Source organism: Camellia sinensis, chromosome 1 (assembly GCF_055761805.1).
Source record: "Camellia sinensis isolate YWXY chromosome 1, ASM5576180v1, whole genome shotgun sequence".
Taxonomy (NCBI): Eukaryota; Viridiplantae; Streptophyta; class Magnoliopsida; order Ericales; family Theaceae; genus Camellia; species Camellia sinensis.
In genome coordinates this window covers 110,236,080-110,251,448 of record NC_138961.1, presented here as the reverse complement: position 1 = coordinate 110,251,448, position 15,369 = coordinate 110,236,080, and the positions used below count along the sequence as shown (strand labels likewise).

The window sequence follows — 15,369 nt, the reverse complement described above, 5'->3', positions numbered from 1 at the left end:
CTTGCATTACATTACACTTATAATTCATATGTATATTATTATTAAAAAATATAATAAAAGAATAATATAATTTTTTACTGAATTTGCACATGCATCGCGTGTGCCTCCGCCACTAGTGTTAAAATATATCAAAGATACATTTTATTTGAATGACTGAAATAATTTTTAATCAATATATACGGTTGAGATTAATTTTTTTTCCGCCCAAACACTCTTTACTCTTTCCCCACGTCTGCTCTCTCTCCCACGTCTGCCAAACGTCTCTTTAACTCCCTCTCTCCACGTTCTATCTCAATGTGTAAAAGAGATGGGTGTTGTGTTCACACACTCTCTTTCTCTCTCTAGGGTTCTCTCTCGATGTGGGTTTGATTAATACTACATGTGTAATTTAGAGTTTGATTTCCTGTTCTTCTTCTCCTTTATTTCATGAATACATACATTTTTAGAATTTTGGGACAGCAGACGATGAGTCGGCGTGATTCTTGGGCGGAGGCGGCCAAATCGGTGGCGAAGAAATCGAAGATTTGTTGGAGCTGAGTGTGGGAGAAGGTGGCGGAGAAGAGGTCGGGGCAGAGGAAGGAGAGTCGAGGGAAGTCGGAATCGGAGAAGCCCTTGGATCTGAAGAAATGGACGGTGGAGAGGATTTAGGTTAGGGATTCTGGGGAGGGAGTTCTGGTTCTGGTTTGGGGGTTGATGATTCCGAGGGTTTTCAGGTAGCGGAGGTTCTGGCGGTGGGACGGGAGGAACCGAAGGAGGAGAGAGAGAGGGGGAATGGGGGTTGTGGATGGGAGAGAGTGAGGAGGAGGAGAGTGTTGGTTTGATGAGCAGAGAGTGAAGCATTTCTTTGTTTTACCCCAATTTCAAACCCCACTGCCGTCTTCAATAACAGAGGTATTTTACCCCCAATTTCGGGCTTCCTGCAGCTCTTTATTTTACATTCGCTTCAAGGTTATGTACACTTTATTGATTGGTGTGATGTGGGTTTGATATTTTTTCCCTTCTCTCTCTGTTCTTCTCCTTTATTTCATGAATACATACATTTTTAGAGTTGTTTATTTGAGTCGTTGTTGTTAGATCCGAGTTAGATATAATGTATATAGAATTACATTTTTTTTATTTTTTATTTTTGTTGGTTTTTGTTATACGTTTTGATTGATATCAGGACTTGTCATTGTTCTTGAAGCGTTGGGTTTTGGTTCTCAATGGACTTAGCATTTAGTTCGCCTAGGTTCGAATGTTCAGGTCGAGTTTCTAATAACAGGTATAGAACATAATGCTTTTTGCTAAAAAAGGATGGTTGTGTTAGGTTTTTATGACATTTTGTTTTGTTTTGTTTTGTTTTTAATCTTGAATTAAAAGGAGATTCTCTATAGTGATCAGTCCCTGAAATTGAGGCTGCTGGGAGGATGGATTGAGTCTAACCTTGACATAATATGGGTTAGGCCATAGAGTCTTCTCTAGTGTAGTTTGGCAATCCCATATAACCTTGACATAATATGGGTTTGACATAATATGGGTTTCTTTGAGAAGTGACTTTTCAGTAGTTTTTTTTATTTCTTATGAAAAGACGTGTAAAAAATGTAGAGAGAATGATTTGGCTTTTTACTTTTTGGCTATTTTAACCAATTGCCAAACATGGCCTTATGTGCTTTATTGCTTTATAATCCAAATTAATTTGAGTTGTATGTAGCATAGCTCTTGTAATGTAAGACCTTTTGACTTTACATTCAGTGAATCCCATCCATGGACTTAAAGTTGCAAGCAAGTCAGCACATCATCTATAGCTTCTGAACTGCTGTTGACAGGTTGACGCAGTTCGCCATTTCAAAATTCAGAGACTGGGGATTCACCGCTTGAGTGGTGGTCCAGCAGTATATAAGGGTGTGTAGGATTTGAAGCATGTATTTGTAGAACTGCAAATATTGAATCACTGCTCGAGCGATGCCAAATTAGTTATAAAATGCATAAGATTTTATCATTTCCAGATTTGGTTGCATCCTCTCTCTCTCTACATATGAAATTAGAGCAGGATATGGTGAATTATCATCTCACTATATATAGGTGGTAGATGTGTGGCACTTTCGTCTTTTAATATGACTTTTGGTATTCATGAGGTCTGACTGATTTGCTAGGAGTAAAAATTATTAGAAGCAAGCGGAAAATATGGGTTGTGGCTACTTTGTGCTTTATGGGATGCATTTAAAGGCAGAGGAACAACTAGTCCTTGAAGGAATTTAGAAATCAGGGCACCTTAAGTATGTTTCTCTGTTGGTTGACGGAGGGTGTTGGATAGCTTGATATACATTGTTGGGCCTATTTCGTGACAACTTGAGCTTTTGGGACAATTGGTGACTTGACAATAAGAGATTATTCTATTTCAATTTTATTTTAAAATTTGCAGATAATATAAGGAAGGAAACAATGTGATGATCCACCCAGATGTGGCCTCTTCTATTCTTTTTCTTTCCCTTTGGTTTTGGTTGCCTGTGGCAAAGTACATGTTTTGCGTCAAATATTATGTCTTCCCATGGTTATTGATGATTGTTTTTATTGAGGTTTTTTTTCCGTGTTTCATTTTATTTTCATTCATAATTATTTTTTTATTTTTCAGGAAAATTCCTAGAGATTTGACAGAGGCATCATTACCAGGTGCTGGATTATCAATAATCGCCGCCTTTTCCATAATATTTTTATTTGGAATGGTAGGAAGCTCATTTTTATTTCATTGGAGATTTATTGATGTGATATGTAGATCATGACTATTCATCATTACATGAAAAATGAGTTTGATTCAAGTCTATATTGATGTATCACTGCTCTTAAAAAATTGCATTAAGTTTTTGTTGGTTTCTTCTTTCATTTATTAGTTGTCACATTTTTTATTTTAGGTATTCACTTCCTGTCCTAGTTGCATTACATGAATGCATGTGTCTCTCTTTTCACAAAGTAGTATACTAGTATCATAGTATGCTTAATTGTTTTGTGGTTTTACTTTCTATACAGAATTAAATCTCAAATTTATTTTTGCAGGAACTAAATAACTATTTTACAGTGAGCACATCTACATCTGTAATTGTTGACAAGAGTTCTGATGGGGAATTCTTGCGCATTGATTTTAATTTTAGGTATTGTCGTGGACCTAATTTTATTTCTTATTAAGCAACATTCATTCGAATTTTCTCCTTGTTTTTGCTCAAATTTTTAAATATTGCAAGAAGCAGTTGTAAGAACCCACACCTATAAATGAACATAAAATTCAGTGCTTTTACTATATTGGAGGTCATGAAATTGTTTGTGCAGAACCTTCGTCACCTATATACCTTTGTAGTCACTATGTTGATACGTAATACTCTTGAAATTTTTTCTATGAATTTCCTACAAACTATTTTTAAATTTTTTTTTTGTTGATATTTTACATTTCTACTTGTTTTGCAATATTTAGGGCAGGTACGTTGTGTTTCTCGTATTCAGTCAATTTCTCCACTTTCGTTTTGCAATGTTAATTCTACTTTTGATTGGTCTGTTGAACTAACATTCTGTTTTTTTTTTTTTTTTTTTGGGGTAGCTTCCCTGCACTCTCGTGTGAATTCGCTGCTGTTGACGTGAGTGATATCTTGGGAACAGTAAGTTTCAATGACTCATTTCACTGCAATTTATTACTCCTTGAAGAGTAAATTCAAGCATCGAATGTAATCATGTGAGTGATTCTACAAAAATTGGTTGTGCTTCTTATTTAACCAAAGAGAATGAGATTTTGCAACCTCAACTTTATATTTTTATCATGGAGTTAATTTTCTTTCTAATATCAACAGAGGGAATGAGGTGAGATTTTTGTGGAATCTTTACTAGTATCTGTTTGGGAGGTTATTATGTTTACCCCAAATTATTATTACAGATAATCCAGTCCCCTAATCGTGGCATTCTTTTTGGATTGGTCAACAGAGCGGAGTTCACCTTGCCCTTAACCCAGATCCATACAGTGGAGTCTTTGGTTCAGACAGGGAGAAGTATGCAAGAGATGTTGAAGATCTCATTACCTTTGGAGCTCTAGGGCATGTAGCTGGTTTTATTTCTGAAGCCATACAGGTAAGCATCGTCTATGTAAATTTGTTTTTATTGTTTCTTTTTGTGGCTATATTGATTAGGGTAATGATGTACACACAGGATTTAACACAAAAATTTATGCAAAATGATGTGTCGCATTTATATCCCTACATTGATAGTCAAATGCCCATCACTATGGTTCATAATTGCAAGAGTGTTATTGCCACATTATTTGTCTTAAATTCTGTACAAAAATTGTGTGAGAATATCATTTTCCTATTAATATTACCTCTTCCGAGTTACTGTCTAATTTGAACTACTCTCTAAAATGACAGGGAGTGGGTGGAATTATTGAATTAGCCCCAGGTCACTTCCCTGCCGTATACAGCAGTATTAAGAAAGTAGGAGGGCTTTGTATTGCCGATGAGGTCACTGGGAGCCATTTTTGGGGATTTGAGACCCAAGGCATTGTGCCTGACATAGTGACAATGGCAAAGGTAAATCTATATAATATGGCATGATGATTTTTAAAAATGTCCAAAATGATTTTTAATGGTCCAAATTAATTCTAAGTGTATATCTATGGTTAAGATCAATCCTTTCAAATGTACCAAACACTTGATTCCCGCCCAAATACTCTTCTCTCTCTCTCTCTCACGTCACAAACACTTAATATGGCAGGATTATTTTTTTGGCCTTTATAGATTTGGCCTCTTCTTCTTGGGGTAGCAAAGTGTGTTTTGAGGGGAGAGAGAGAGAGAGTCAGTGTGTGTTTTAAAATTTGAAATTTGAAAAAGTGAGATGAGCGAGAAAGGATGGATGGGTGGGTGGGGGTGAAGAGTTTTTTTTTGTTTTTTGTTTTTTTGGGCTGTTGTGGCTCTTGGACACAAAGTGTGTTTTGTTGTCTGTCACGGCCACCGCTACCGTCGCCTCACTCTCTTGGGAACAAATTATGTTTTTGTTTTTGTTAGTATTTATTTTATACAAAATATAAAAAAATAATTAAAATGTATTATTTACTATAATTTGAGTTCAAATACTTAAAATACATAAAAATACATAAATCATGCAAAATTATAAAATTTTATTTTAAATTTGTAAAAATTATTTTAAAAATTTTTAAGTGTAAATTTTATAACATTACTCTAAATTTTATAATTTTTAAGTGTATTCAGATTGAATGGATCTGAAAAAGTAAAAAATGTTGATTAAAATATTTAAAAAGTTTACTAAAAGTAATAAAATACAGATTGAAAATTTTAAAAATTATTTTTGAAAACTATAAACCAAATAAGTTTTGAATTTCAAATTTGTAAAAATTATTTTCAAAATATACAACCAAACTCTAATTATAAAATTATTTGAAAATCCAAACCAAACGGACCATCTATTTATATTTTGACCTCAATTTTTTTTTTTTTTGCGCAACAAATTAGATAAATTATATTTTAATCCATAAGATGAATATTTCTTTATACTTTTTTAGTATTTTTATCAAAAAAAGTTACAGATTTTACAAATTTTAGCATGATACGTATAAATTATAACTGCATTTTGATCTCAACAACACGGGCATACATTAGTATATATATATATAAATTATTAATTTCAGTTCCATATCAACATTTTAAGGTAGCTTGGTTGGTTGAAGCTTGCTTCCACTTACCCCCAAGGTAACGTGTTAAAAATTAGGGTTTCACAACTTTCACTCTCTTTTCCCTCCTTTGTTTCTAGACCCCTCTCTCTCGCTGATCTTCCACCGCTTCAAAATTAGGGTTTTATAACGGTCTCCTCTCTCTTTTCACTCCTTTGTTTATTGTCGCCTCTCTCTCTCTCTCTATTATCTTCCATCGTTGCTCTCTCTCTCCATAAACCTAAACCCTTTCGATCTCTCTAGCTTCTATCCATTTGAGAAACCCAAAACCTTTGAAATTGACTCATTCAAATCGTCTTTCTGATGGAGAACATGAAGACGAAGCACAAAAAAAACCCTTAGACGAAGTAGCAGAAACCTCCTAAACCACACTCAAACCCTAAGACGAAGAAGAAGCGTGAGATCGTCTGAAATCCATCACGCATCTTGAAATCTAGTTATTTATTTTTCTGAAATCGTCTTTCTGATGATGGAGAATTGCTTAAATTTTGCTTCAAATTGCTTGAGATTAATTGAAATCTGTATAAAATTGCTTGATTATTCTTGTGATTATTTTTCTTTATGTGATTTCAATATGATCAGGTGAACAAGCTTCATGAAGTGTGTTGAAGATTTCATAGCTAGGGTTTATCTGCAACTTAACAAGATTTTTCAATGCTCAGTGGCTTCGATTTCTCAATCTCAAACCTCTAGTGGTCTTCTTTTACTGGTATTGATTTTTCTATCCATTGATTGCTTTATGACCACACACCCTCATCAAACTCCTAATCACCACTGTCACTATCTCTCCTCTCTCTCTTGATGTGTATTTTGCTATAGCATTGCATGATGTCAATGTTTTCACTTTATTCTTGATGCATGTCACAATATTTTCACTCTGTATAGTAATTTTGAAATTCATGTTCTATTTTAGCTTTAATATGTGTTTTAGCTTTAATATGTGCATTGGTTCCCCTACTTACAGTGAAAACTCCTACTCTATTTATAGACCAAATTTTCTCTTATGAGGTAAAAAAGTTATTTTAGTAGAATTGAGACAAGTTTTGTTTTGGTATTACTCTGAAGCTTCTATTGGAAAAGCTTGAAAATCAAAGCATTCAATGTATATTGTGTCATGGCAGGGTGCAACTTGCCTACATCTTTTCTTGTGGATGTACAAATAATTTTCCATCACTACCGCCATAGATTTTAGTTATAAAAATGCAGTTCCCATTAAATAATGTTGTTGCTTCTTTTTTTTTTTTTTTGGGTGACTCCTATATGCATGTCCCCACTTTTCCATTGTTAAAAAATGTGTATTGTTTGTCTCATTTTATTTAATTTTACTTTTACTTCAAGTTCAGAGTTCTACATACATTGCAGTTCCTGTTAGTGTAGTCCATGTAATTTGGAGATGTTGATGGAGATTGAGGGCAAGGCAACCGCCGAGATTTTCAGTTATTTAGAAGTTTAATTTTATAAAAAATAGCCCTTCAACCAAACAAGAAACAAACAAAACTTGGAAAAAAATGACCATGAATTGATTGCAGGTGTTATTAACTTGTAGTTACTATTTATTTGGAATGTTGAAGTATTTTTGGTGCTTGATATTTGCCTCTCCCCTAGTTCTTCCCCTCATCATTATGCTTACATATGTGATGATGTAACCATTGTTCTTCTATTCTATAGTTTTACTCAGGAAATTCGTCTATTTTTTCTTTATTTTGGAGAGGTGGTTCTACATGATGCTGATCCTAGTATGAGGACCTTCATTCATTCATTTTTGAGTCGATAAAGATGATTCTATTTTTATTTTTTTTGTTAAGTAGGAAAGCCAATTTGTAGACATAAGTTGTAACTCAAAAATAAAATACGACTCATGCCAATTAGTTTCTCAATTTTCTCTTGACACCAGGCTCTAAGGATTCTTTTAGGTCCTCCTTTTTGAAATTAAACATACGTGTTTAGTTTTCAAAATCTCCATTAAGCTCAATTAGTTTCAGTACGAAATTACTATACCATATTTTGTTCCAACAAGGTCGAGAAGGTGCATAATAACTTTAAACATACAAAATAAGATGTGGCATCACATAAGGAACAAAATTTATTTCTGAAGTAGCATTGACGGGACGAAAATAAAATAAAACTACAATTATGAATACCAATATATGAAGGGTCTTGTTAACAAGTGCCTCGAGGACACGAAAAGTAGGCCAAAAAATAAATTTGAAAACACAAGACACTTTTTATTAAATTCAATGCAGTTTTTATTGAAATTAATGCACTTCTTTTAACTGTTTGACCTATTTTCAAGACACTTCTTTATTTCAATTCCAATATACAGCACTTCGAGCATTTGTCATGTACAAATATCTTGAGGACACAACAATTATACGGATTATAACTAAGGCCATTCCAATGAAATAAATTACATATATCTATTAAGAACAGAACAAAAAGATGACATGAGGAACTTGCTTCTCTACATTTCAGGAGCTTTAGCAATAATGGAGAAAACTACAAATGCAAGACTGATGTTACAGGAGGATACGTTACCAAAATATTTGATATCCATGTTTCGTATTTCTTCTTTTCTACTTCTAAATCTGAAAATTCAGTCAAATAAAGAAACTAAATCCTAAGCAAAGAATCATGCCAATCTCAAATCATACCTGAGGGAGTAATGTAGGGAAATTAGTTAGAAGTTTTCTCTTGTTAAGATTTCGAAATTTCAGTGTAGCTTCTACATGGTCTAAAAATTCACTTAGTAGTTTATTGGTGGTAGTTGCTACATAATTAATGTCTGTTGGGCTATATATAATAAATCCATGTGTTTTTTGGGCGATTAATGTAGACCTTTTTTTATTCAATGGCAACTGAGCAGCGAGTAGTAACACAAGTGATGAAGACTAAAGAATTCCTCAACAAAGCAGTGAGTCAACAACCAGGTAATTTCAGTTATCACTCAAGAATTCCTTCACTTATGTTGCTGCCATTGCTTGGAAATGGAGACTAAACTGGGCCCTAGTTTTTTTTAGTTTTTATTTTTTTTCATTTATCCTTTTTGATGTTGTGATGCAGAGCGTGATTCTTGGGAAGCTAACATGTTCATGGAGATAGAAGGTGATGGGGGTGCCTGCATATCTTCAACCTGATCTGGAAGCAGATCTCGTCTTGCCTCCGGCACCAGCTAGCAGAGTCGACAACCATGTAATTTCTAATCTCAGTTATCACTGAAGAATAAATTCACTTACATTGCTACAATTCCTTGGAAATGGATATTGTATTTCATGAGTAACTGATCAAAATAATTCTATTGACACGACTTTTATAGGTTCCAACTAGTATGGTGTTAGAATTGTATGATGCACGGTTCGATTCATACAATTTAATATGAGTTTCAACCAAAATTATTTGAATTGTGTTGTTTGAAAATTGGGTGTGCTGTTGAATTGAGAATTGAGTAGGTCATAGGTTTTTGTTTACATAATGTATTGAAATGACGCCTTTTTCAACTACTCTATGATGAAACAAAAATAGGGCCATTGGTTATACTGATGTACGTGGTGTTATATATATATGTAATATATAATTTATTTATATTGATCCTGTGAAGTATTTGATTGCGATTGCTATAGTGTTCCAACATATGTGTGAGGTTTGGAAATTCCTTTCCAATAATTTGGGCTATATTTCATGATAAGCATCCGGTAGATCTTGTATGAGAAGGGAAAAAGAAATGGAAGGAAAAGTGGGAAAAAAAAACTTTGTTAATAGTTTCATGTGGAAAAAACATGCAAAGAGTGAACTGCTAATACATGTATTATCTTATTCAATTTTATCTTTTCTTTTGTGGAGATTTTGTTGGAATTTTGTGTTTCATTTGTTGTGGCGCGTTATAGAAACCAAAAACACCCTTTTCGTAGTTTTTAGATAATTAGAGATCGACGATTCCAACTTCCTTTACTCCATTCAAAAAGTTGTTCAAAATAATTGATCAAAATTTCCAATGATTCGGTTTGTGCATGTTATTCAAAATAATGTTACTTTTAGGAGTTGTTAGTTTTTCATTTGTATTTTTTTTCCTTTGTGTTTTTGGCGCTAACCCCTTGCAGGCAATGGCACATATAGACATAGTTAATCATTTAAGGTAATCTCCTTAACTTTTTGATTTTATTTTTTACATTCAGGACAATGCATTGTTTAGTTTGGGGGGAGAAAATACTTATTTTGAGAAGAATTTATATATTTGCTTGCAGCTATGAGTTAGTTATTTTGTTAAAAAAAAAAAAAAATTTAGTGCTCATGGTATTCTTTTGTTCTATACATTGAGTGATTGGGCATACTTGTGGTATTTAATTGCTTTAACTTGAGAATTGTTTTGAAGTTTGATATGCTAGCTACTTTGTTAAAGTATTCCGTGTGTTCATATTTGGAAATCATTGCACTGCACTTCAGCCACATGAATATGATTTTTAGTTGATAAGTGGGTATGACTTGAAAATCTTGAGGAATGATAGTGGAGACTTTTAACCCTGTGAGTTTTGTGCCAATCATTTATTGGAGGGTTATTATACATCTACTCTTAATTTTTCTTTGGAAGCGCATTAATTTGTTGTTTAGTCTCATTATTTTTTCATTTTTGGTTGAATGCTGAGAACAAATCAATTTGTTATCACACTTTTTACTCCCTCGAGGATGATGCATCGTTTAGGTTGGGGGGAGAAGATACTTATTTTGGGAAGAATTTATATGTTTGCTTGGTACAATGAGTTAGTTGTTTTGTTTAAAAAAAGAAAAAAAAGGTGTGCATGGTAATGTATTGTTCTATGCATTGAGTGATTCGGCATACTTGTAGTATTTTATTGCTTTAACTTGAGAAATTGTGTTGAAGTTTGATATGCTAGCTACTTTGTTAAAGTATTTCATGTGTTCGTATTTGGAAATAATTGCACTGCACTTTGGCCACATGAATATGATTTTTAGTTGATAAGTGGATATGACTTGAAATTCTTGAAGAATGATAGTGGAGACTTTTAACCCTGTGAGTTTTGTGCCAATCATTTATTGGAGGGTTACTATACATCTACTCTTAATTTTCTTTGGAAGGACATTAATTTGTTGTTTAGTCTCATTATTTCTTCATTTTGGTTGAATGCTGAGAATAAATCAATTTTTTATGACACTTTTATTCCCTTGAGATCATGAAAGTTGAAGGACCATACTAATTCTTGAGAGATGATTTTAGGCCATCTTTGTTTCTTTGAGCCTTTTATTTATTTTTCTTTCTTTTATTATTACTTCATGAACCATTAGAAACCAATTTGAGCCTTTATGTTAGCCTTTCTTTGTTTAACCCCACAACCCATACTTTCTTTTTACTTTGTAGATATGTTGGGATTATTTGAGTTTGACAATGGCAAATTTGTTTGAAAAAAAAAAAAGAAAAAAAAAAGGAGAAAAGCTGAAAAAAAGAATAAGAAATAAATTGTGTTCAACGAAGGGAAAAAAAAAAGAAAAAAAAAAGCAGAAGGAGTAAGTTGAAAAAGACAAAAAGAAAAGTAATAGAAAGAGCAAGGCATTTGGAATAATGCTCTAATTGTGTTTATTTTTATGCCAATTGTCTCTCAGACGTCCTTTTTTTTATTCACCTTTGGCTTTTTATTATTTTTTCGTAATTCCTCAACCCAAGCATTACAACCAAATAAAAGTCCTATTTGATCTTGAGTGTGGTATAGTTTACAAGTGGACATGATGGATTGGGGGTGATGGTGTGGTAATTTTAATTCTCAGTATTTGATATTCTATTCATGAGACTATTTATTTATTCTTTCATTATAGCGTTTTTCCAAAAAATTAGTATGCGGGATATTTTGCCTTTGATTTACATTATTCTACTCGCATATATTGAGAGTAATTTTTATACCATATTCTGAGTGATTTATTTGTTGAGTGCAATAACTGGTGAGATTTGAGTCGAAGCATGTTTCAGAAAGAGATTTGGGTTATATTTCACTTTAAGGCTAAGGTTGTGTATGTGTTGGCTAAACTTTTTCACACGCCAAATTCTGAATGTCATGAGATATCTTTACTTGCTGCTAGTGTCTTGAACTTTGATTGGTTATCTTGTTAAGGTTGTGAAATTCATGACTTGTTATTGAACTTTTAGGATGAGAACGAAAGAAATCCTTCGAGTAAAGAAAATTTTTGACGTTTGTGGGTAACATTTCTAGAAATTTTATTTCTCAGTATTTGATATTCCATTCATGAGACTATTTATTTATTCTTTCATATTAGCGTTTTTCAAAAAAATTAGTATGCGGGATATTTTGCCTTTGATTTACATTGTTCTACTCGCATATATTGAGAGCAATTTTTGCACCATATTCTGAGTGATTTATTTGTTGAGTGCAATAATTGGTGAGATTTGAGTCGAAGCATGTTTCAGAAAGAGATTTGGGTTATATTTCACTTTAAGGCTGAGGTTGTGTCTGTGTTGGTTGAACTTTTTTCACACACTCCAAATTTTGAATGTCATGCGATATCTTTACTTGCTGCTAGTGTTTTGAACTTTGATTGATTATCTTGTTAAGGTTGTGAAATTCATGACTGGTTCTTTAACCTTGGCATGAGAATGAAAGAAGTCGTTTTAGTAAAGAAATTTTTGGATGTTTGTGGGTAACGTCTTTGGAAACACAAGACTTTAACTCGTCCATGAGGGGTAATCTATTGGATTAAGGGCTTGTTGCATGTGCTAAATTCAGTCGTGATTTCTTGCGGAAGTGGTTTAGAGTAGTTGCTTTTATTTTTCTTTTTGAGTTTATTTTTCTTTTTGAGTTTATTTTAGTCGCCTTAATTGCTAGGTTCTAAAATTAAAGCTGGTTGGGAGGTGTGATGAATGCTTAAAATTACGTAGTTATTCTAGGAATTTTGGATATTATATTCATTCTCTCAATTTATATTTAATTGTGATTTAATGTATTTAATTTAAATTTTTAGGAAAAGTACATTTGAGCCATCAACAATATAAATTGCTCAACCAGGCCCATAAGACTCGGTTTGCTTTGAAATCATCTCATAACATCCACAAAACCTATCCCAAAGGTTGGACAAGATTTCATTGTACCTCCAGTCCTGTCATATTTTGATTTTGCTCTTCAAATATTTATTTGTTTTTCCTTTTAATTACAACCCATCTTTTGTTCCTTGTTTGTTCCTTTTATGTAATATATATTGGGTGACTCAGATAATAGCAAGAACACTAGATCTGACCGCAATGTTGTCAAGGGTGCTTGGGCTGCTCAAATTCAGCGCAACAAGATGGTAATTTTTATCTTAATTTTCTAACCCTCTACATAATATATATACCTTTTTACTCACAACGGTCTCGTGTTTGTAGCTTTTCATCGAATAAAAGATAATATTGCTATTGCCTAAAGGCAAGATTTCATATTTTTGTAGATAAGGGAGCAGAAAAGGGGTAGGGGTGCTGTTTTGAAAGAAAAAAGCGTGTCATTGTATATGATATGTTTTTAATGTTAATATTTTTTGTACTCAAATGAATTGTTGAGCCTTCACAAAAAGGTTCTTTTGTATAAAACTAAACTACATTTGTTTCCCGGTAAATTGAGATCTAGATGGACCGGCCCTTTCATAGTTAAAATTGTTTTTTCTCATGGGGCCGTTGAGATTGAAAATCCCAGGAATGGTAATATTTTTAAAGTGATTGGCCAACGTCTTAAACCAGTTTTGGAGAATTTCCCACCTGAAGAGGAGAGGAGTCCATTGAATTAAAAGACCCTATTTATAGAGACCCATAAACATAATAATAAAAGCAATGTTACTTTTAGGAGTTAGTTTTTCGTTTGTAATTTTTTTCCCTCGTGTTTTTGGCAATAATCCCTTGCAGGTTCATGGTTCATCTTTTCTTTTTTAATAAAATTTTTGTTGACGCTCAAAAAATAAATAAATAAATATATATATATATATATATATAGACATGGTTCATTATTTAATGTAATCTCCTAACCTTTGTGATTTTGTTTTTTACATTGAGGACAATGCATCGTTTAGGTTGGGGGGAGAAAATACTTTTTTTGAGAAGAATTTATATGTTTGCTTGCTGCAATGAGTTAGTTGTTTTGTTATAAAAAAAAAAAAAGAAGAGACCTTGTCTAGCTTAAAAAGCTGTCAAAGCTCGAGCCATGATGGTTCTCATTCAAAATAGAACCAAACGAAACATGGAAAAAAATGACCATGAATTGATTGCAGGTGTTATTAACTTGTAGTTACTATTTATTTGGAATGTTGAAGTATTTTTGGTGCTTGATATTTGCCTCTCTCCTAGTTCTTCCCCTCATCATTATGCTTACATATGTGCTAATGTAAGCATTGTTCTTTTATTCTATAGTTTTACTCAGGAAATTCGTCTATTTTTTCTCTATTTTGGAGAGGTGGTTCTACATGATGCTGATCCCAGTAGGACCTTCATTCATTCATGTTTGAGCCGGTAAAGATGGTTTAGTTTGTAGTCCTTTCACAATAGTTTATTTTTGGGGAAAAAATGAAATTATGATTTCATCTAACAATTATTCTCTATTTATGCATATCATATGATAAATCATATTTGAAAATCACTCTTCCAATGTTTGATTGCAGTGAATTTTTAGACCCTTGTTGCTGCTACATTGGACTTTCGAAATCTTAACAAGAGAAAATTTCTAACTAATTTCTCTACATTACTCCCTTAGGTATGATTTGAGATTGGCATGATTCTTTGCATAGGATTTAGTTTCTTTATTTGACTGAATTTTCAGATTTAGAAGTAGAAAAGAAGAAATATGAAACATGTATATCAAATATTTTGGTAACTTATCCTTCTCTAACATCAGTCTTGCATTTGTAGTTTTTCCCATTAATGCTAAAGCTCATGAAATGTAGAGAAGTAAGTTCCTTGTGTCATCTTTTTGGCTCCGTTCTTAAAAGATATATTTCATTTATTTTATTGGAATGATCTTAGTTATAATTCGTGCAATTGTTGTGTCCTTTTAACTTGATATTTGTATATGACAAATGCTAAAAGTGCTGAATATTGGAATTGAAATATGGAAGTGTCTTGAAAATAGGTCAAATAGTTAAAAGAAGTGCATTAATTTCAATAAAAACTGCATTGAATTTAATAAGAAGTGTCTTGTGTTTTCAAATTTATTTTTTGGTCTACTTTTCGTGTCCCAGGGCACTTTTTAGCAAGACCCTTCATATATATTGGTATTTATAATTGTAGTTTTATTTTATTTTTGTCTTGTCAATGCTACTTCATAAATAAATTCCGTTGCTTATGTGATGCCACATCTTATTTTGTATGTTTAAAGTTATTATGCACCGTCTCGACCTTGTTGGAACAAAATATGGTATAGTAATTTCGTATTGAAATTGATTGAGATTAATGGAAATTTTGACAACTAAACACATATGTTTAATTTCAAAAAGGAGGATCTAAAAGAATGCTTTCGGAGATACTGTGGACTTAATCTGCAGTGAAGGGCATTATTGACTTTCATACATATATTTTTTTTCTGTTTTCTTTTTTGATGCAGATCAGAAAAATCGTTTCTAAGTGTGCTTCCAGCATTGATGTCTCTTGGACATTTGTTCAGCTATTTCCATCTCTCGTTGACTTACCAAGTGAGTTT

The 15,369-nt window shown here is 32.8% G+C and overlaps 1 protein-coding gene across 22 annotated transcripts in view; it reads left to right on the top strand.

The window, feature by feature from the left end:
• The first annotated feature begins 202 nt into the window (after positions 1–202).
• Positions 203–15,369, top strand: part of LOC114290664 (protein disulfide-isomerase 5-4) — a 66,088-nt gene continuing 50,921 nt past the window's right edge. For 10 of the 22 annotated variants that reach the window (XM_082882063.1, XM_082882047.1, XM_082882024.1 and 7 more), the window contains exons 1-8: positions 203–891; positions 2,612–2,702; positions 3,031–3,125; positions 3,566–3,623; positions 3,943–4,086; positions 4,380–4,541; positions 6,281–6,407; positions 15,274–15,361. In XM_082882063.1, the coding sequence (XP_082738189.1) occupies positions 6,294–6,407; positions 15,274–15,361 (202 nt within the window). In that variant the 5' untranslated portion in view covers positions 203–891; positions 2,612–2,702; positions 3,031–3,125; ... (2 more) ...; positions 4,380–4,541; positions 6,281–6,293. Of the gene's footprint in view, positions 892–1,162; positions 1,262–2,611; positions 2,703–3,030; positions 3,126–3,565; positions 3,624–3,895; positions 4,087–4,379; positions 4,542–6,280; positions 6,408–8,531; positions 8,630–8,758; positions 8,888–9,792; positions 9,828–12,676; positions 12,782–12,923; positions 13,001–14,087; positions 14,187–14,335; positions 14,428–14,582; positions 14,622–15,273; positions 15,362–15,369 lie in introns of those variants that run through there. The other 12 variants (XM_082881976.1, XM_082881972.1, XM_082882003.1 and 9 more) reach the window with 10 other exon arrangements.